This window comes from Orcinus orca, chromosome 1, assembly GCF_937001465.1.
Source record: "Orcinus orca chromosome 1, mOrcOrc1.1, whole genome shotgun sequence".
In the NCBI taxonomy this organism is placed as follows: Eukaryota; Metazoa; Chordata; class Mammalia; order Artiodactyla; family Delphinidae; genus Orcinus; species Orcinus orca.
Window position 1 is genome coordinate 39373414 of NC_064559.1, and position 20090 is coordinate 39393503.

Genomic DNA, 20090 nt, shown 5'->3' on the forward strand with positions numbered 1-20090 from the left:
ATTTCTATTTAGATATCTAGCTTGGTTCCCAAGCAACCAGCCGGCGCCCCTCCCTCCCTCTTCCCCCATCAGGGAGCCAGCTTACTATACTAGCAGAACAGGTCAAACGGAGATCAATCCTGGACAAATCAGTGCTTGAGGGAACTTTAATGAAAGCAAAAAAAAAAAAAAAAAAAATGTGGTGCAAGAACAAGGCAGAAATGTTCTGTTCCAGGCAGTTTTGCCTTGTACAAGTAGAAGGAAGTCACTGAGTCAGAGTTTTAAAGCTGGCATTATTTCAGGCATCATTCCAACTCCTTCATTTTACAGTAATGAATCTGAAGCCCAGAGGCTAAATGACTTGGTTCAAGGTCACACCACTGGAAGCAAAGCTGCAGCTAGAACCCTGGTGTCCAAACTCCCAGGCCAAATCTCCTTCTACTATATTACACTACCATGGGGAGGTTTAAAAAAGAAAGGGAAAGTATGAAGGGTGATTTTTCCATAAATTAAATCAACTTTAAAAGCTAGGCATATTTGGAGAGTCAGAGAGTACTAATATTGTTAGAAAGAAGAAAGGTTTAAAAGCTGGTTAAATCTAATAAAAAATATCCATATGTACAATATTGTAAAAAAGAGAAGGAAGATGGCGTTCATGATTACTGGGCTGGCAGGGCAGGGGACAGTTGCATGCTGGGGGTGGGCTGCATGGGCTGCCAGCTTTCCTGGGTTTGCAGGATGCGGTACAGCTGCTTCAGCTGAGCAACAATGTTATCCTTGATGTCTGGAGTTGAGATCTGCAGGCGGACACTGCCACTGTCAAAGGATCGTGTGAAATCACCAGAAAACATCTCATAGATCATCCGAGCCACCACTGGAATGACCTGTTCAGGACACAGAGCACACAGCTATCCACTGAGGAAAGGGTATTTTTAAACAGCAGGAGGGGCCCAAGATTGACGGAAGGACCAGTGAGGCTGTGGGGAACCCACCACTTTAATGTCTAGATACAGACTATGCCTTCATCTCTCTGGACCATCCTGCCAGGTTCACTTTAGAATTTGGTTCAAATGAAGGTAAAGAACCTAGAAGTAGCATCACATCACATGCCTAAATAAATAACTGCTTATTTAGCAAGACTTTTACCCGAATTTCATCTGCTGCCTGTCTTGATGCACAAATCCACAGCCAGACCCAAGTGGTCTTGCTGCCATTTTCCAGAATGAGAACACGTTCTTAAAAGTACCTCAAAAGGTTTTACTAAAAGAGCTAGAAAGAGTCATAGCCTGTTAGGTTTCAGCAAGACTCTAACGTCAGTAAGAGAATAAGGTCTCCCCTGAATCAGTCACTTGCTTTGAGGACACTGTATTCTCCAGCCTGGTCCTACTTTGTACAACGCACAAAGCTCAAGTTGCTACATCTGATGGGATTAAAACCCACAGAGGCTGATGGATCCTCACTCAGGGCTCAAGCCCAGACCTAGGGGCTAAAGCATTGATAAAAAGGCAAAGAGTTGTTGACACATTATTATCTCCTCACCTGAACCAAGATGAGTTTCCTTTCCTGAGGTTTCCCATCTGGCCATTCTTCCCCAAAGCATAAGTAGATCTCAAATGGTGGCTGTTTCTCTATCTGTCCTTTCTGGTGGGCAATGAGATCTGCAGAACATGGAAGAGCATGGAGTTTGGGGTACTGGGTCATTCCACACCTACTCAGTAAACACTTTCTTTTATACTGTCCAGAATAGTAGCCACTGGCCACAACATGTGGGTGTTGAATTTAAATTCATTAAAATTAAATAGTTCCTTAGTCACATTAGTTACATCTACATACTCAATAGCCACATGTGGCTAGTGGCTACCATATTGAACAACATAAATATAGAACATTTTCATCATTTCAGAGAGTTCTATTGGACACCGCTTAAACCAGACTTAGGGTTCAAATCACATTGGAAAATTCACATCTCAGTGCTCTCCCTAAATATGTCTGCTTAAATTTGCCATGCAAATGTGTCCCAAATGAGAAGAGTATATGTTTTGCTGATTATGATGAACAGGGTCACCTTCCAAAGTTAAGGATAAGCTGGTAGAATGTGGGGAGCAATAACAAGGCTGTCTTCTTCTGCCAATAAAGGAGCCATAACCACCTAAAACTGGCTTCAAATGCACAGCTTTGGAGTGGAACACGCTTCTTTGTTGCCCGTCACTTTTCTTTTTCAGAATCAAGGTCCCCTTCTACTGTGACTTCCTCCAGAAGAAACTGTTTGGTTAAGATCTTTGCAGAGATAGGAAAGGGGGGCAGGAAGGAGGAAGACATACTTGCAGGCAGCAGTTCCCACCATCAATGGTCTGAAAAAAGACTCACCACTAAGGAACGTTTCCAGACAAAACAGTTTGACCTTCTTTTGTCTCTCGATCAGGTTGGGGGCAACAAGCGATGGGGCACATGGCCCAGACCAGTACACCTTGCACTGGCACAGCCTGATAGCATAGATGGCATGACCGCTGACCTCCAGGATCAGTCCTCTGTCCATGACGTCTAGCAGTTTGCTGGTGAACAGCTTCTGCTTCTCATTGGTGATGTGCTCCGGACCTGGGAACTTGACCTGCTCCAGGCTGACGGGACCAAAGAGCTCCTCCTGGTCAGGCATGGGACCCAAGTCTCCATAGAAGAGCCTGCAGCCCTGGGGGTTGCTCACCGTCATGGTCTGTGCATACTCCTTCCCACGGTACTGAAATTTGATGTCCAGGTCAGTCACTGCAAGGTGAGGGGGGACAGTGAGAGTCCTGCTCTGCTGCTCTGCCCATCCATCCCTAGGACTCATGCAAGTCCATCAAGATCAAGCCACCTTTCAACCAGCATTCAGGAAGGCCATTGCCATAGTTATCCTTCATGCAACAAAGGGAGACATCAACATATCCCTGGAATATTCACTCAAGAGGCTGCCTTGAAGCAAATAGCTCAAATTCCATCTATACTATCACTGTTCAGTCACCACACCCTAAAGCTAGAATTTCTCCAACCAAAGTTCTGGGTCCCGGTCTCCCCATTTTGTACTGACTGAGTCTTTACATCAATAGGCATTGGAAGGAGCTGAAAACTAAGGCAGCATCTGGTTTGTGTATCATTTTTGACTCACTGTTTAAAGAAACCAGAGGAACAATAAGAAATACCAAGGCATATTTCTGAAAATTACACAGATGAGCACACACTGTTGATATGTTCTAATAATATATCACAGAAGGACACAGTGCACAACAAAGTAAATTTTCACTCAGCAAGTGTCCATTGAACCCTATAGGTCTTATCAAAGCTATCAGCCTCTTGGACAAAATGCTAGTACTCCCCTGGCACCTCCCCTACCATATGTAGTGTGAAAGGGAGGTGCAATGACAATGATTCTTCACTGAGATCAATTTGTACCCCATTCAGAAAGAGATTTTCTCTGGGTCCTAAAGTCCCTCAAAACCCAAGAGCCTCCTTGATCAAATCCAGTCATTAACTTCCCCAACCCACAACTGACCTTGTCCTCAAATCCCCTGGGCAAACTGATAAACCCAGGCCTTCCACCCACCTAATAGGTGAGTAACCTAGAGCTGCACAGCACCAATCAGAGAACCCCCATGGGCAAGTAGGTATGGGCTGGTGACTCATCAGCCAGCCAGGAACCAGACACAGAGGCTGCCTGGGGGACTATTCTATACATGGCAAAGAAATGGAGGCAGAAGGTGGGGCAGGAAATGGACTGTAATAGGAGCTGAAGATCCACCTAGAATATCAAGGCTCACTTACTTGGGAGAGAGCTGATCCACAGCTCTGGAGAGCTATAGAAAGGCTGTATAGGTGCCTGGGGTACTTCCATCTCCAGAGGTTCCGTTTTGGGCCACACTGCTTCGGGGCTGCAGTTGCCCACACTGCAGTTGCCCACACTGGCTGGTGCTATGGGAGAACCTAGAAAAGAAGGATGTGGGTGAGCAGGCAGGAGCACCACACGTGCATATCACCTGGGTCCGAAGCTCTCAAATCTAAAAGGTCCAACACTGGACCACGACTCAGTGTGGCAGCCCATCAGTAATTCCCCCAACAAACACCAAAAGAAATAAGGTTCCCCTGCTTCTGCTTCCTAATCTTATTAGTTCTCTCATAAACTCATAATTCTGAAAACATGCATTTGCTGATGATTAACAGACAAGTGGGTATTCTCTGGGGTTAAATTAGAGCAGGCATGAATGAGAGACTCCCTGTTACAAAATTTGAACCCAGTGATTAAACAGAAACTGGTTGTCTTCCATAAAATGAACTCAACTAAATTGATTGATTAGCTTCGAATAAGTGTTAATGTATAGAAATTCCTTTAAAAACAAACACATACGTTTTTACATGCATGAAACATCTGGAAGGATACTCAAGAACCTGGAAAGATCTGTCTCCTCCAGGGAAGGAGCTGTTCAGACAAGTTAGAAGGAAAACCTTTCAGCTGATTTCCTTTTTGTACCATTATGAATTTTAAACCATGTAAGAGTATTATTTATTCAAAAGTATCCAGTTAAAGCTTTTAAAAGAGAGAATGAAAAACACATCCTATATACCTGCTATTGTCAAAGTTGGCTCACTCCAAAGTTTACAGATTTTTCCTCCTAGCCTCACCTTTTAAGCATCTATTCTTCAACAATTCTTCTTCCTCTGCCCAACAGCTCTGAAATCACAGAGGTTAAGGTTTCTTTGACCCTTTGTATACGAGTCTGGTTATATCTATGTATTTTACTTTTTTATTTTTAATATATGTTCACATGTTTCCATAAAGGATCCAAGGTGGCCCATAACATAAGGCCACACAACATTAGCTTTAAAAAAACATGAGGGGGGGCTTCCTCGGTGGCACAGTGGTTGAGAGTCCTCCTGCCGATGCGGGGGACACGGGTTCGTGCCCCGGTCCACATGCCGCGGAGCGGCTGGGCCCGTGAGCCATGGCCGCTGAGCCTGCGCATCCGGAGGCTGTGCTCCTCAGCGGGAGAGGCCACAGCAGTGAGAAGCCCGCGTACCGAAAAAAGACATGAGGGGCTCCCCTGGTGGCACAGTGGTTCAGAGTCCGCCTGCCGATGCAGGGGACACGGGTTCGTGCCCCGGTCCGGGAAGATCCCACATGCCGCGGAGCAGCTGGGCCCCTGAGCCATGGCCGCTGAGCCTGTGCGTCCGGAGCCTGTGCTCCACAACGGTAGAGGCCACAACAGTGAGAGGCCCGCGTGCCGCAAAAAAAAAAAAAAAAAAAAAGGGGGAAATCAGGATTCTGGAAATGGGTTGCATCCTTTTAAGGGGTGAGAATAGCAGAATGAGTCAGCCAAAGATTTGGGAAAGGATCTCACATTTCCAAATGTCCAAATCTTAAAATTGCACCAAGTGGGAATGTAGCTGTAGCAGTATTAACCTGAGAGAGCTCTATGATCGTTGTCTTTACTCATCACTTGGTTGCAAAGTTATAAATGACAGGGTAAGTGAAGGAGGGCAAGTAGACAGATACGAGTCATTTCCTGATTCTCAAGAGAAGGGGCATCACCTAGAGTAGGGTACTCCAAAATCCTACAGGAATCATCTTGATATACTAAAGTTCCTAGGTGGCAAAAGTATCTCATTTGACCCTAGCAGCCAGATGGAACTTAGAAAAGTAGTGAAAAGCTACTCAACTGAATGCAAGTCATATGACTAGGAGCATGTCAGTGAAAAGTTCAAGTGAAGATGCTGTGGAAGAGCAATTCACCTTGTGTTTGAGCACCCTCAGAATGTGCAATGGGAGATGCAGTACCTGCTCTGTCTCACAGTGACCCTGCAACCTCTAAACTCATCCTTCCTGGGAAGTTGAATTCAAAAAGTCAATTTTAAAAAAAGATAAAAGTCTCTAGTAGATAAATTTTATCAGAGCCTAGTATTAAGAGCTGTAGAGCCACAAGTTTCCCATGATACAGCCTTAGCAGACGCTGTTAAGGCAGTGACAGAAAATTTATACCGAGGGAAATAGCAGAAGAGTTTGCCTACAATTCACGAAAATGATCTCTGCACTTGGCCTGAAGGAAATCAGCAAAATTTATAACAGCTTGTGTATTTGTATGCGGGATTGAGAATGAATTTAATTTTTTAATTTCTCTGAATTATCACATAAGATTCAGAAGATGCTCTCTCTGCCTAGAAGCCACCCCACTGGGATAACTGTGCCTACGGAGTTCCTTTGCCTATGACTCCTACTTGCTAACGGACTGGCAGCCTGGTCACAGGGCCTGGTCGCTGCTCCCAGTGCAATGGTGGATATGGTGTCAACGGTTGCAAAATCAAAGCCCCTTACATCCTCTCCATGCCTCTGTCCCACCCCCCACCCCACTCACCATTGATGTTCAGGAAGGGGAAGGTGTCCTGGATGGGAACGTGGTGCTGTGACTGGTCCAGCTCATCTTCCTCATCTTCTTCATCCACATCATTATCTTTCTCATCCCAAGGAGCAGATCCAGTGGATCCTACCCGAGAAACAGACACACACAAAGGTCACAGGTGAGCCGCTCACCTTGCACTGTCATCCCTGCAGCTGACCCACTGTTCAAGCTAGGCACTGCCAGCACAGAGGCTCCTTGGGTTCAGTGTGCACCCTCAATGCCAAAGAGTGGGAACCAAGGGTGTTCACCCCACTCCCAGCTCCTCCTACGGAGCCCCAGTGCAAGCTCTCATCCCCTCCCCTATCCAGGAGCTGCAGACCCTACTCCCTTCTCCTAGAAATCTTTTAATTCCTACTCTAAACCCCTTTCTACACATTAGCATCCCTTCTAAGGACCCAAGGAGCACAGCTTCTCTCCTTTGTAAGCTTAATGTGAAGACAGACCCTTCCCTCATGGCAGAGCCTCACTAGATTCACTGGAGGTCAAGTCTAAATAATCTGGCTCTTAGTCGGAACTTGCTAAACATTGAGTAAACATAGGGATCAGGTGGTATTCTCCTAGGAAAAATACCATACAAATTAAATGATCACTTACCCATCATTTATAAAGAGAACTTAATAGCCTTCATAATGTCATGTCAATTGATTCTTAGAACAGCCTTTGAAATACACAGGAAAGATGAGAACCCAGATTTTATAGTGGAAGAAGCTGAGGCTCAAAAGGTTGAATGACTTGATTCAATGTCCCACAAGTAGTGAAATGGAAAGAACGAGGTTTATAACTCAGACCTTTTAAGTTTTAATCCCTCCTTCTTCTAAACTATCTGGCCTCTCTTCTCAGTGTTGAGTCCCAAGAGAAGTTATTTTTTTACAGAACTCAATACCCCCTCTTCTTTCTAATGCTTTACTGTTCCACTGGGTGGGCAGGAAGACTTTGCTGAGTTTATATCTTTTGTTCTCTGGGTTCTTTCTAGGGACAGGATTTCTTGCTTTACCAGTCTTCAACTTTGTAAGCGAGGCGACTTTCAAGTCGACTATCGCTTTAAGGGTCCAGCCCGGAACCCGGCACACTGTCCACCTTCTCCCCAGCAGCTGGGGTCTCACCTGGGTTAATGATAGAGCCCTGGGGCTGGGGGATGTCACACACTTGATATATCTTCACTGGGTTCATGGGCACCTCCTTGGTGCCGTCGTACATCAGGTTGAATTCCCTGCTCTTGTTGAGCGCACAGCGGAGCTGGGCCTTCCATTTAGCTGGGTCGGGGTCATCCACCCCTTCCTGGTACTTCCCTGTCTCCACAGCCCAGGCCTGAGGGATAGGAAACTGCAGTGAGTGCCTGCTTGTTGCCCAGAAACACTGGAAAGTGTGCCCGCCCTCCCTCATACAGACACAGATACACACAGCCCTGCCTGACCGCCCCATCACCCCAACTCCAATTTACAGAGACTGCAGCAGGAAACACCACGCTGGGGACCAGGCAAGGCAGGGCCTGAGAGAAATTAAGCCAAATGCAAATACAATATTTTAAAAAGAGGAGCCTCGTCTCAAGTGCTTGTGCCAGCAACATCTGTCAAGACTACAATGGCCATAATGAAGGGTTGAAAATAAAGAAAAATCTGGAACAAATATACACCAAAATACTAATGGTAACTTTTGGATAGCAAGATTTCAGGTAATTTTGTTTTGTTTTGACTTATTTTTCACATGAATTGCTTATATAATAAGAAGAGAAAGGGAGATGGCGTATGATATGAAGAATTTAGGCTTGCTGTTCCCTCTCCCTTCAGTCTTCCATCTGATGCACAAAAACTGTTGAAACCAAGTACCTTTAGGAGTAGCAGACCATAGGAGGGCAGGAAGCACGCTCTGGGGGTTCAGCCTGCCTCAGTGGGAGGCTGAGGGCGTCAAGTCCTAATAAACTCACACCACCTGCCTTTCCCTGCTTCCTCAAACTCCCGCATTGGGAACATTTTGCTGGGAACACCAGTGGCTGGTGGCCTGGGCCAAAACCAGTGTGGCCCCGCCTCTCTGGTTTTCAATTTCCAGGTCTAACAGGCATTTATGTGTCTGTTCACGGGATATCAGCCCTCCCCCATTGTGAACATATCTCAGATGTCTACACTTTCTTCAGGGCTTGTGACGTATGTGCTGGTGCAGAAAAGGGGGATGTCTTTTGCAGAGGACTCAAGATCAGGAAGTACACGGCAGCTTGTTCAAGCGGACAGGGCATATCGCTTCTCCAGTCCCAACTCCCCGCCTCCGCTCCTGAACGTACACTGCTTCCTCAAGCCGAAATGGAATTTTTCTGGCCCCATCCTTTGAGCTCTCTGGTCTCCCTCAGTCAATCCCTGCAGAGCCTCACAATCACGAGGAAGCTTCTCCCAATAGCCGAGCTAAATCCTTCTCCTCCAATTCACTCATTTCTTCTTATCATCTTCTCAGACCTGGGGGCTCCTCCACTTGACGTGCAGTATGGAATGAAGCAGTTTGACAAAGCTGCTGCCCTTGGGCACTCAGCAGGCTCCACTCCATCCAACCCCCTGTAGGGGATTTCAGCCTCACCAGTCCCTAGTGTCGGAGAGGCACATCCCCAGGTGCACCTGGCAGTACCTGGCTGCTGCCTCCTCACGTTTTCCCCTCTCTTTGTTTGATCCTCCGTGCCCACTCCCCCTCTGGCCCCATCCAGCTGGCTTGGGCTGTGCTGACTTTGGCCCAGGTCTGCAAGCTTTCTGTGGCTCCCTGAATCCCTGCCCCTCCACAGAGAGCAGCCAGACTAACATCCTGCTCACAACACAGCCATTCCCCAGGGCCCACTCAGACGATGCAGAGAACCTGAGGCTGAGGCAGCAGAGGGTGGTACCCACCACGTGACAATCGCTGTGCTTTATAAACATCCCTTATTCAAACCCATTCTGAGTCTTGCTTCTGAGATTCTGGTCACTGGGCAGGTCCCTATTTCTCTTCCTAAAATGGACACAAGTCTCTGCATTTTTATGGCAATGTATGAGTCCCTTCCCATACACTGATTTCACTCAATTCTCACAACAATCCTGTGAGGCAGGCAAGACTGGTTTTAGCCCCATTTTACTGAAGGGGAAGCTAAAGCCCAAAGAGATTATGTGACTTGTTCAAGACCACACATGCAAGTGATGGTAGTAGGATCTGAAGCCAGGTCTTCCAGCTCCTGGTCAGGAGGGGCCGTCTGATAATGGGGGAGCTGATAGGCCTGGGTTCAAACCCTAACCCCACCACTTATTGCCTGTGTGACTTGGGCAAGTTACATAGCCCCTCTGAGACTCAGCTTCTGCATCTATAACATGAGGGTGCCGCCCCCCTTACAGTGTTGTCGAGAAGCAAATGAGATAACGGACCTAGGGTAGGCAGCGGGCACCCACTTAATGCTAGTCAGAACTGCCCACACCCCATATCCTGCCAAAGGCCTGTCAGAGCTTGGGATCTGTGAAAGCACCCTCACTCTTCTCCTGACACCCAGGCCCTCCCTTAGCATTCTGCAAACAGATACACAGATATAAGTAAGACAAAGCAGCTTCCCACAGCCAATTTTTCCTCAAGCCCTAAGCATACAGAACATTCTCACGAGTGGAGCTTTCAGGAACCAGCCTCCTCCCCAACGGCCAGCCACCACCAGGCACTTCAACAGCAAGTCCAGTTTCAGACCAAGGCCACAGCGAGAGGCCAGCTGGGCCAGGGCAGGCCCATCCCCCTCTGATGCCAGCTCCAATAATTGGTGCTGATTTACAGATGTTTTCCTTACCACTTTCATGTCATTATTTAATTTTTACATTAAAAGCATTCATTTACTTTCTAAGTATTCACAGGCCAATTTTTTCTCTACCTCTCATCTCTACACCCAATATAATTGAGTTGGGTGGGAAACAACTCTAAGTTGGCTCTCCTTTGAGGTATGAGCCCACCTTTCCTGGCCCAGTCTCAGCAAGAACCTGGAGCATCAGTCTTGAGGGGCTCAGGGTAGGGACTGGATTTCACTTCTGACTTCCAGCTTATAGTCAGGGAAGAAATGGGGAAACTCATTTCTCCATGTCTTGGGAGTGCAGGAACTAAAGCTACTCATGAGATGGAAGACTAACCGGCACAGAGAAGCTGGTCTGGAGCAGAGGCATGGGCTGCGGAGTTACAAACCACATAATACCCCTTCCCACAACTAGCTTCCCACCTACTTCTGTCTTAGACTTTGGTTTCACTTATATTTTATGAAATGCCATGTGATTCAATCTTATTTTCAGTGAAGCAAAATAACTCTCACATCAGAGCTACTCTTCAGTTAAGAAAACATATTTGTAGAATAAAAACCTGTAATTAAATCGCCTTTCATTTTTAAGTGGAGGTTATGGATGGGGCAAAATGTTTTAACATCAAAAGAAAAACTTGCAAAGGGCCCTCGACACCCATGCTACAGGCTGTTAGGAGCCTGCTAACACTCAGTAGCTGTGCCCTGATCTGGACAGCCATTCCCGGGCCAGTGCAAGAGCCCTGAGCGAATGAAGGGTTGATTGCTGGCTGACCCTTGGGAGCTCTAGAACAACCACAGCATACACGCACTTACAGGAGTTTAGCCAATCACACCTGGGATCCCTTGGGATGTGAGTTGAGTAGCTTTGACCAATGGGAAAGAATAAATGCCCTCAACCATAACAGACATGCCCCAACAAGAGAAATTACTATGCCTGCTAAGTTTGCCCCCGCCCCACATCATAAACATTCTCTTTGTTGCATGAGCATTTTGGATCTAGTACCTTCTTCAAGCCAAAATTGAAAACAGAAGAACAAAAAACCAGAAAGGTCTGAGAGAACTGGAAAACACTTCAAGTCAGATGGTAAAAGAATACCTTTACCTTGAAAATGGTATTTTCCTCCTCCTGTTGGGGGCTATGCCGGGTGGCATGTTTCCAGGGAATCTGGAAGCGTTTGGAGTCCCTATGTAGCCAGATGAGCCCAGGGTACAGGCCACTATCCACTTGGGCCACCAACCAGGGCTTCAGCCGAACTCTGCGGGGGTGGAGAGCCATGATCTGGGTTGGCGGGAGGGGGAAGAAATGGGGAGAGGAGAATTAGGCCAGCCCCTGGGAAAAGTTCCCAGCCACTGTTCCCATATGATAGAACTACAGTTTCACTAGATTACAGCAAAGAAACTAAATATGGGAATAAACTGTGCCAGGTGGGGAAGAAAAGAAAACAGGTTAAAAGGTTCTTTTGATTCTTATTCCAAAGCCATTTATTTTTCATGCTCTAGCCAAATCAGACTTATCACGTAAGTAGATCACATTTCTTCTATTTAAATCCTGAGGCAGAAAAATAAAGAGATGATGTCATCCCTGCTGGAAAACAGTCCTTCCGCAAGTACCAAGGGAAGAGAAGAGAAACTGCTCTTTTCAATCTCATCTCGGGAGAAGGAAGAAAAAAGTTATGGAAACAGCAGGTATATAGGCAAGAACTTGAAGCATGCTCTCTTCTTAGACAACTAAGGTGAATGGGAATATTTTAGTAAGAAATGACAGCATCGTGATAAGAGAGAAGTAGGCGAGGGATGGTCCCTGGATCCAAAGTCCTCACTTACATAGATGAGCAGGCAGTGTATCCACAGGGATCTGAGAGCTGGGCCTCAAGTCAGTTTTCCTTTCTCTGGGCCACCCAAATGCGGGGTGGGGGGGGGGGTCTGAGCTGGTTATCCCCATGACAATCCAGTGTCTAGGAGAAGGCTTGGGAGCACTGGAGACAAAGTGTAAGAACCCTGCCCTGTATCTGAGTCTGGTAAAGCTAAGATGCCCTAGAATGATCAAATACCACAGTTCCTAACCCTATAGAATACTAAAACCAGTCATAAGACAAGCTCTGTACTGCTAGGACAGCCTCCTCGCCTGGGTCTGTTTACCTCCCCACAGAGGCTGAATTGAACTGATTGGTTGCTGGAGCCAGCCTGGGTAAAGTCTGCAATTGATTCTCATAAAGGGCATAGCGTAGCAGATAACATTCGGTGGCAGCCAGCACTCACAGCGGGAAACAAAGGCCTACCCAGATTGGGTGCCTAAAGGAAAAAGCAGTTACCGGAGAAGTGTTTGCCTGGGGTGTTGTGTTTAGATTTTTTGGCGTTCTCATTTCTCTTTGTTTTTACTTCAGGTGAGAAAGACAGGCCTGCAAAAGAACGTTCATTCAACAAATATTTGTCCGTCAGCTACTGCGTGACAAGAGCGACATTAGTTACTAAACACAATGTCCTCATCAGACTCCCTGAAGAAATCCACATTGGAATTGCTCAAACATCCACTGACCTGAGAAAGGGAAGACAAATAAGTCACCTTCCCACCCAGAAAGATTCCCACCTGGATCGCGGTTCAGAAACCAAACCAGCTGAGTCAGCCGAAGGCTTCCCCCTCGGAGGAACTTAGCTTAAGGGGTGGGTCCTAAGGCCACTTCTCTCCCCAGCCAGGCCCCCAACAAACGGGAAAACTCAAACCCAGCTCGGTCACTGGCACTTTAAGAACACGGCAGGACCTGCTCTCACCTGAGCCTTCTGACCCAATTACCAAATTCTGCAACTGAAACCTTCCCCCCTGGGAGCAGCTCACAGTGGGCAGGTGAGGTAGCACTCGGTATTCAAGGGCCCCCCACCCCCAGGTTCTTGGCCTTGATGTAGATTGCTCTGTAGGACAGCAAAGTCAAGCTATCAAACCACAGAGAACATTTACCTTATAAGGAGGAGGGAATGCATATTCTCCCCAGGGCAAGTTCTAGCCTTCTCTTCCTCAGTCCTGGCCTGCAGGAAGGGGGATGGGGTAAGGGAAGAACAAAGAGAACAGGGAAATGGGCAGCAAACTGGTCCACCTAGTGAGGGGCTTTCGGGAATTTCTGTTGCAATATTGGTCAGTCTTGTGTCGAGGCCCGGCAGACACGTGAAATCCACCTCTTGACAGATCATGGGCTTTGAAGAAAAGGGCTTATCCTAGTTGATCCACAGCACATCAAAAAAAAATTAAGGCAACCAGGCCAACGCAAGGAACTGCACAGAGTGACGGGGAGGGAGAGGCAGCCGCCCTTAGAGGTCGATGACTAAGATCTAGAGCCCTGCGTTCTCAGCGTTCTCCCAAGATGGCAGTACACAGGAGCAACGCTGCCCCAGCCTCCTCCTCCTCTATGCCCCACCTCCATCACAGCTAACCCTCTCCACCTTCTGAAAGTCCACCGAGATCTCCTCCACCAGCCACCCAGCACCTAAGACTATAAGAACAGGCAGAGAGGGAAACTTTGGAAGCAACCAAAATCACAGAGAAAAATATCTAATTAGACATTCATAGGCTGCAATATCAAGTAGCCATTAACATCGAGGCATCTGAAGAATGTTTACTGGATTTGGGAAAATGTTTAAATATGTACTTAAGGGGGGAAAAGGCATCATACAATATTGACTGTACAGTAGTATCTCCATCTTGTACCATAATATGCACTCGTGTACATAAGCACTGAGAATTTTTGAAAAGGGAAAGAAATAATACATCAATGCAACAAGAAGTTCTTAGTGGTTACCTGGTGATAGGACTGTGGGTGAATTTTATACGTGCCTAAGTACTTTTATATACGATTCACATTTTCCTACAATGACGTGTTTCGATTCACAACTTAAAAACAAAACACTACAAGTAGTATTTTTTTTTAACCACAGGAAGCTAAGACATTTCTTGGCCACTGGGAGATATAAAAGATGATGGCCTTCAGCTAATGAAACCACGGTAACAGCAATCCTCTATCTACATAGGCTTAACAGTTTTTACATGTGCTTTTATTTAACGTGTCTGATTTCATCCTCATAATGAAATTATCATCCCCATTGTTATCATCCCCATTTTACAGCTGGGTTAACTGAGGCACAGCAAAGTGTTTTATCTGGGGCCTGGACCCAACACTTCTCAGTCAGAGTCTGCTGTACCATATCCTGCCACTGCACCCAGGCTTCTAAGTCCCTCCCTTCTTCTATACACCAAGAAAGTAAATGAAAAACATCAACAAAGATCCAAGCAGCATGGAGGGCCAACGAAGTGGTTAGGGAGGAGACTGCATGACACCCAGCCTTAAACACACCTAAACCAGAGTTCTCTTTCAGAACACTCTCACCACCCAAATCCCAATGCCCACAGAACAAGCTTAGCCTAGTTTAACTCAGCTCTGGTATCTCTAGCTGCCATCACAGCAAAATTCAAGGCCTGTGTCTCCAACAGGTATTCAACTAGCCAAAGAACAAAGATTTAACCCATCCACTCCCCTCATACTGGGCACTGAGCAGGGACACTATCAACCTCCCCAAGGCATAAACCATCCTCTCTCACACCCCCATTCCAGGGAACAGGTCCCCTACAAACACCTGTACTGCCACCTCTGCGGCCCCTGCCCAGACTAGTTTCCAGGAACATGGCCACCCCAAAGCCAAGATTCAGTCGTCAATGGTTTGGCTCAGAGTAAAACACACACCCTCACTTCTTGCAGACAGGCCTCAGGCGTGGTCCTGCTTTTTCCCTTCCTCCTGGAGAGACCTGAAATGCCATCTTCCAAGTTCCCCAGTCTTTCCTCCATTTAGTTTAGCCCTGTTTAGGGGTAAATTCTGGACCTCTAGCCATAATTCCCACGCCCTGCCTCCCTGCTTGATTGAAGTTGAGGGCTGGAGAGAGGGAGCTACAGGGTATAGGTGCGGCTGTCACGCATTATACAAACATCGAAAACTACTCTCCTAGGTCAACACCAGCCTTCACCAACCCCTACTCAAACGCCTTCTTCCTCTCCCTTCCCTGGCTTCCACTTGTGACATCCACCAAGCGAGCAGGGCTGGGGTAGGGATGACCCCTTTACCACACAGCAGGCTCCCTGTAAACAGTGGCACCCTGGGCCTGCTTTCCAGTCTGGCCTGGAAGACTTTCCCCACTTCTCTACACCAGGCCTCCAGCCCTTTCAGGCGAAGAGGGCCTCACCCCCCGAGCAACCACGCCCGGCGCCACCCTCGCCGGCAAGTAGCTTAGCTACTTGGAAATTCACGGGTGTCTCTCAGGCCCAGGGCAGGGGCCTGACTGTGCTAAACAAATCCCAGGAGAGGAAACAAACTGGCTAAATTTACTGGCCGCCCCGACGCGCAATTTCCCAAAACACCCACCAAGATCAAGGGCCGGCCGGCCGGCCTGGGAAATCCCCTCTTCGGGATCCAGGGGCCTGCGGAGCGGTGAGCTGGGAGGACCAGCGTGGTGGAGGAGCCTTAGCGCTCCCCGACGGTTGGTGGGTAGGGGCCCGAGAGCCGCACACTCCAGTTGGGCGGGAGGGAAAGGGAGTCGACAGAAGTAGGGGGTCGGTAAGGGCCCAGCGCCCCCGGGCTAGGACCGCCCGAAAGCTACCTGAAGCAGAGCGATGGGCACCCAGCCCTAGAGGGTATCCCCAAACAAACAGATGTCCTTAAGCAAGCTTTCCTCACCCCCACAAACTCTGGAGGGGACGCTTCTTCACCGGCGGGCGTGTCCTCCCTCCCTCAAGCGAGGCTCCAGACGTTGGCGCCCCCACCTTTCTTCAATCCGGCTGCCAGAAGCGAACGTCCCTCCGAACCAAGTCCCAGTTAGGATCACCCGTCGCCACTGCTCTCCTCGGCCGGTTGGGCAAGCAACACCTGGCTCTGCGCAGGTAGGGACTGCAGGCTCCGCTCCCAGTCCCACACCGGCCCTCACCTTCCCCGCCCAGGTAAGCCAAGCTCACGTCAGCGCCTCGCCTCGGGACGCCGCGGACCCATCTGCCGTCCGGCCACGCCTCCCAGGTGTGGCCACGCCCCCATGCGTTCAGGATTGGCGGGTTGCGAGAAATATGATACTCTGTGTTCCAGGGCAGCCCAGCCCCCCCAGCCCCTTCCCCACCGCCCTCCCCCGCTTCTAATCCGGGCTGAGAAAATTCCGGGACTGGGGTCTAGGCCTGACCCCTTGGGGCTAGTGGTCTTCTGAACTGGAAGCGACTGGGAGGAAAAATAAGTCGAAAAGACTTAGATCTAAGTCGAGAAGGTGCCTCCCTTCCTTCATGCCCCATAATCACCCTGCGGTATGGAGACGGTTAACTACAAATAAGGATTTAGAGATTCTGGGTCGGCCCTAATACCTGTGGGCCTGTGTAAGTGGAGTGGGGTATTGGGAAGGGACTCAGGACACTTGGTCCCTTGTGAGGGAAGCCCTGTGGCTTACAGGGCAGGAATTCTGCCTTCACTCTGCCTTTTACCCCTATGACCCTGAGTGAGTTGCTTAGCTGCTCAGTTTCAGTTTCCTCATCTATTCAATGAGAATAATAGTCCTGCCTTTTCCAAATACTATCAGGTAATGATTAAAAGCATGGCCTCTGGAGCCAACTACTGATATTCAAATCCAACTCCATCAGTTACTACAGACTTGGGCAAGTTTTTTAAGCTGTCTGGGCCTCAGTTTCTTATCTGTAGAAGGAGGTAAATAATAGTACCCACCTCAAAGGGGCGTTGTGGGCATTCAAAAAATTACTTCATGTAAAGTGCTTGGAACAGTATTTGGCACTTTCCAAGTGCAGTATAAATACCATTTTTATTGGTGTGAGGATAAAAAGTACCATATTGGCATTGCCTCATGGAATAAACAGACATCTACTGTTACGTGAAATTCAAGGCCTGTATGTCCCCTAACAGGTGCTTGATAAAAGTTCCCTCACCTTTCCCACTGCAGAGAACTCCAGTCCATGTAAAGTACACGCTTACAGTGAGCTGTGTACTAGCACATGAGATGTGGAAGCACTAGGCTGTCACAGGTAAGAAGGGGCATAAGCAGGGTACTTAGGTTTTGGAGTTTAAAGCAATGAGTTAGAGACCATGATGGAGTAGTGTTATGACTGAATTATGTCCCCCCCCAAATTCAGATATTGAGGTCCCATAACCTGCAGTATCTCAGAATGTGATTGTGCAATACTGTGGACTTGATTCCTAGTCCCAACTCAGCCTAGTGACATAGCCAGCAAAGGCCTGGGAAGGCAGCAAGGTCCAGATCCTGACTCAGGCAGCCTCTGTCTCAGTCACTGCTTGTGGCCACTCTTCCCTTCACTTAGGGGAAGGGAAGGGCTATCTCATCAGCACAGCCAGTCTATTACTGCTGATGAGCTCACCGGACAAGCCAAATCTTCCATCTGGCCCAGGGCTGGGCTCCTGAGACCAAGCAAACAGTCCACTGCAGGTGTGTGTGATGGAGGAAGACCACCAGGGGAGTGTCATTTGAGGGGAGCCAAAAGCCCAATGGCATACAAGTATGAGTGCACACACGGACATTCACTTTTCCAGTAGCTGAAATTACCATAACTAAGGTGATTTCTTAGCGATCTTCTCTGGAAGACACATTTTTTTTTTCTTCTGCTCTGTGTGGCTTGTGAGGATCTTAGTTCCCTGACCAGGGATTGAACCCCGGGGCCACATCAGTGAAAGCTCCAAGTCCTAACCACTGGACTGCCAGGGAATTCCCTGGAAGACACATATTTTAGAATCAGAAAATTTGAGCTGGGAGGGCCCTTCAAATCCTCTAGTCTCGGGATGAGACTGGCTTAGAGATATTTGTTTGACCCACACGTTTTTTGGTTTTTTAAATTTTTTTAATTTTTTGCCTACATTGGGTCTTCGTTGCTGCACATGGTCTTTCTCTAGTTGCGGCAAGCGGGGGCTACTCTTCATTGCGGTGTACGGGCTTCTCATGGCGGTGGCTTCTCTTGTCGCAGAGCACGGGCTCTAGGCACATGGGCTTCAGTAGTTGCAGCACACGGGCTCAGTAGTTGCATCATGCGGGCTCAGTTGTTGTGGTTCACAGGCTTAGTTGCTCCGCGGCATGTGGGATCTTCCCAGACCAGGGCTCGAACCCATGTCCCCTGCATTGGCAGGAGGATTCTCAACCACTGTGCCACCAGGGAAGTCCCCCACACAGTTTTTTAAACATTGGGAGATTTCACATACACATCCAGATCCTTAGCATCTCTTGAAGAGTCAAATGCTCTGGACAGCCTAGGTCAGCATTTCCAACAGGCAACAGCTGCCCATTTAGAGAGAGTCTACAGGTAGCAGTCAGGACAACCCCATCATATTGGATTCACTCATTTACTTTAATCTCCCGATTCTGTAGGCATATGAGTTTGCAACCTCTAGTCCAAATATCCTTTTTTTAAAGGTGAGAAAACTGAGGCCCAGGGAGGTCAAGTGATTTGCTTAAGGTCACATAGCAAATTAGCCACAAAGCCAAGACTAGAACCCAAGCCCAGAGCTCTTCCCGCTTGGACCCTGTTCAGCACCCCAGCCAGACTCTATTCTGACTGTGCTGCACTGGTCGTTAAGTTTTTTTTTTAAAGTTGCCCATGCATCTAGACACTGTCGATACTATGGTGAACGACTCTTGTATCACTCTACTGAAGAATCAATGAAAGGGAATAAAGCCGGAGGAATTAAGGTAGAGATCAGGAGGAAATTTCTGGCTCTTCAAATTATGAGAGCTGGCAATAGGCCACCCTGAAGTCTCCTTTGCTTGAGACATACCTCATCTGCTTGGTCTGAGGAAGAAGAACACCTTGTGAGTCCCTGCAAGGGCTCTAGAGGAATCAGTTCTTCTATGTTCTCAAAAGAGCTGTCACGGGATTCAGACATCCCCAGTATGGCTTGAGCCTGCAGTGTTCCCAGCATTTTGCCCTATGTCCCTGCTCAGGTGAGGCATTACTGAGTCACTTGTGAGCCTGAGTTTCAGGCAGTGAGATGTACGTTTGAGGACAGAGGCCGTGATTCACAGCTACAGGGAATCAGGGAATTTCCCTCTCTGGCTCCCAGGCAACTCTTACCTGGTGAGGAGGGGTCTTTTTCACCACCCTGTGGCTTTAGCCTCTGCAGTATCAAACATATGACAATAAAGCCCAAATGTGACCCAAATCCCACCCTCTTCTTGGCAGAGTAGAGGGCATGGCAACTGGAACCTTTCCCAATGGCTCGCTATAGTGGAGAGTGTTCCTGGAATCAGTGACAACGAATAATCTCAGAGACTGGGCTGCACGTCAGTGGAGCTGCTGAAGAAGGGGTATTAGGGACTTCAAGCTAAACAATTCAATTCTGTGCTCTCTCAGAGGAACTCAGACCCCAGCCAGCCTCTGGAAGGCAATTCTGGAACCCATCAGGTCTACCCCCAGTCCTTTCTGTGCCCTGGTTTATCTCTGGCTCCATCAAGTGTTTCAAGGTACTGGGGCCACAGGTGGGCCTAACACATTGCCTGAACAACAACCTAAATTGTAGTGCACATTGGTGTTGCCCCTTCCTCTGTCCCCTTACCCTCCATAGACTGCATCCCAGAATGCAATCCAAATCCTAGAATCACTGAGATTTCTGCAACGGAAGCTGCAGTAGAAATCCATAAATGAATCTCACTTTCCAACCCAGACAATGAAACAGACTTTGGCTTGGGACTTTAGGAGAATTGCCCACTAAAGTGTTCAGAATTATTTGTTTCTGACTCTCTTCTTATCCTTGGACCAAGCTGAGCACTGGTACGTGTTCTCAGAGAAGCAGCTTTCTTTATTCCAAACTTGGATCTGTATAAGAGGAGGAGGAGGAAAAAGAAGGCTCAGTAACTCCCTTGGAAGTACGTTGCCCACCTGGGGCCCTCGCTC

The 20090-nt window shown here is 47.9% G+C and overlaps 1 protein-coding gene across 5 annotated transcripts; it reads right to left on the reverse strand.

Annotated features, from left to right (window-relative positions):
* Window positions 1-128: 128 nt before the first annotated feature.
* IRF6 (interferon regulatory factor 6) lies at window positions 129-16170 on the reverse strand. 5 transcript variants are annotated; one of them, XM_033438090.2, is made up of 8 exons: window positions 15972-16170; window positions 11276-11452; window positions 7505-7709; window positions 6357-6485; window positions 3775-3933; window positions 2347-2739; window positions 1519-1637; window positions 129-863 (listed from the first exon to the last, which is right to left on the reverse strand). In XM_033438090.2, exons 2-8 carry the CDS (start codon window positions 11447-11449, stop codon window positions 639-641), a joined length of 1404 nt encoding a protein of 467 aa, XP_033293981.1. In that variant the 5' UTR covers window positions 11450-11452; window positions 15972-16170; the 3' UTR covers window positions 129-638. The 5 variants fall into 5 exon arrangements, with proteins under 5 accessions (XP_033293981.1, XP_033293980.1, XP_049566003.1 ...); XM_033438089.2 differs by having other exon boundaries at window positions 15886-16133; XM_049710046.1 differs by lacking the exon at window positions 15972-16170 and adding an exon at window positions 15574-15725.
* Between the last annotated feature and the right edge of the window lie 3920 nt (window positions 16171-20090).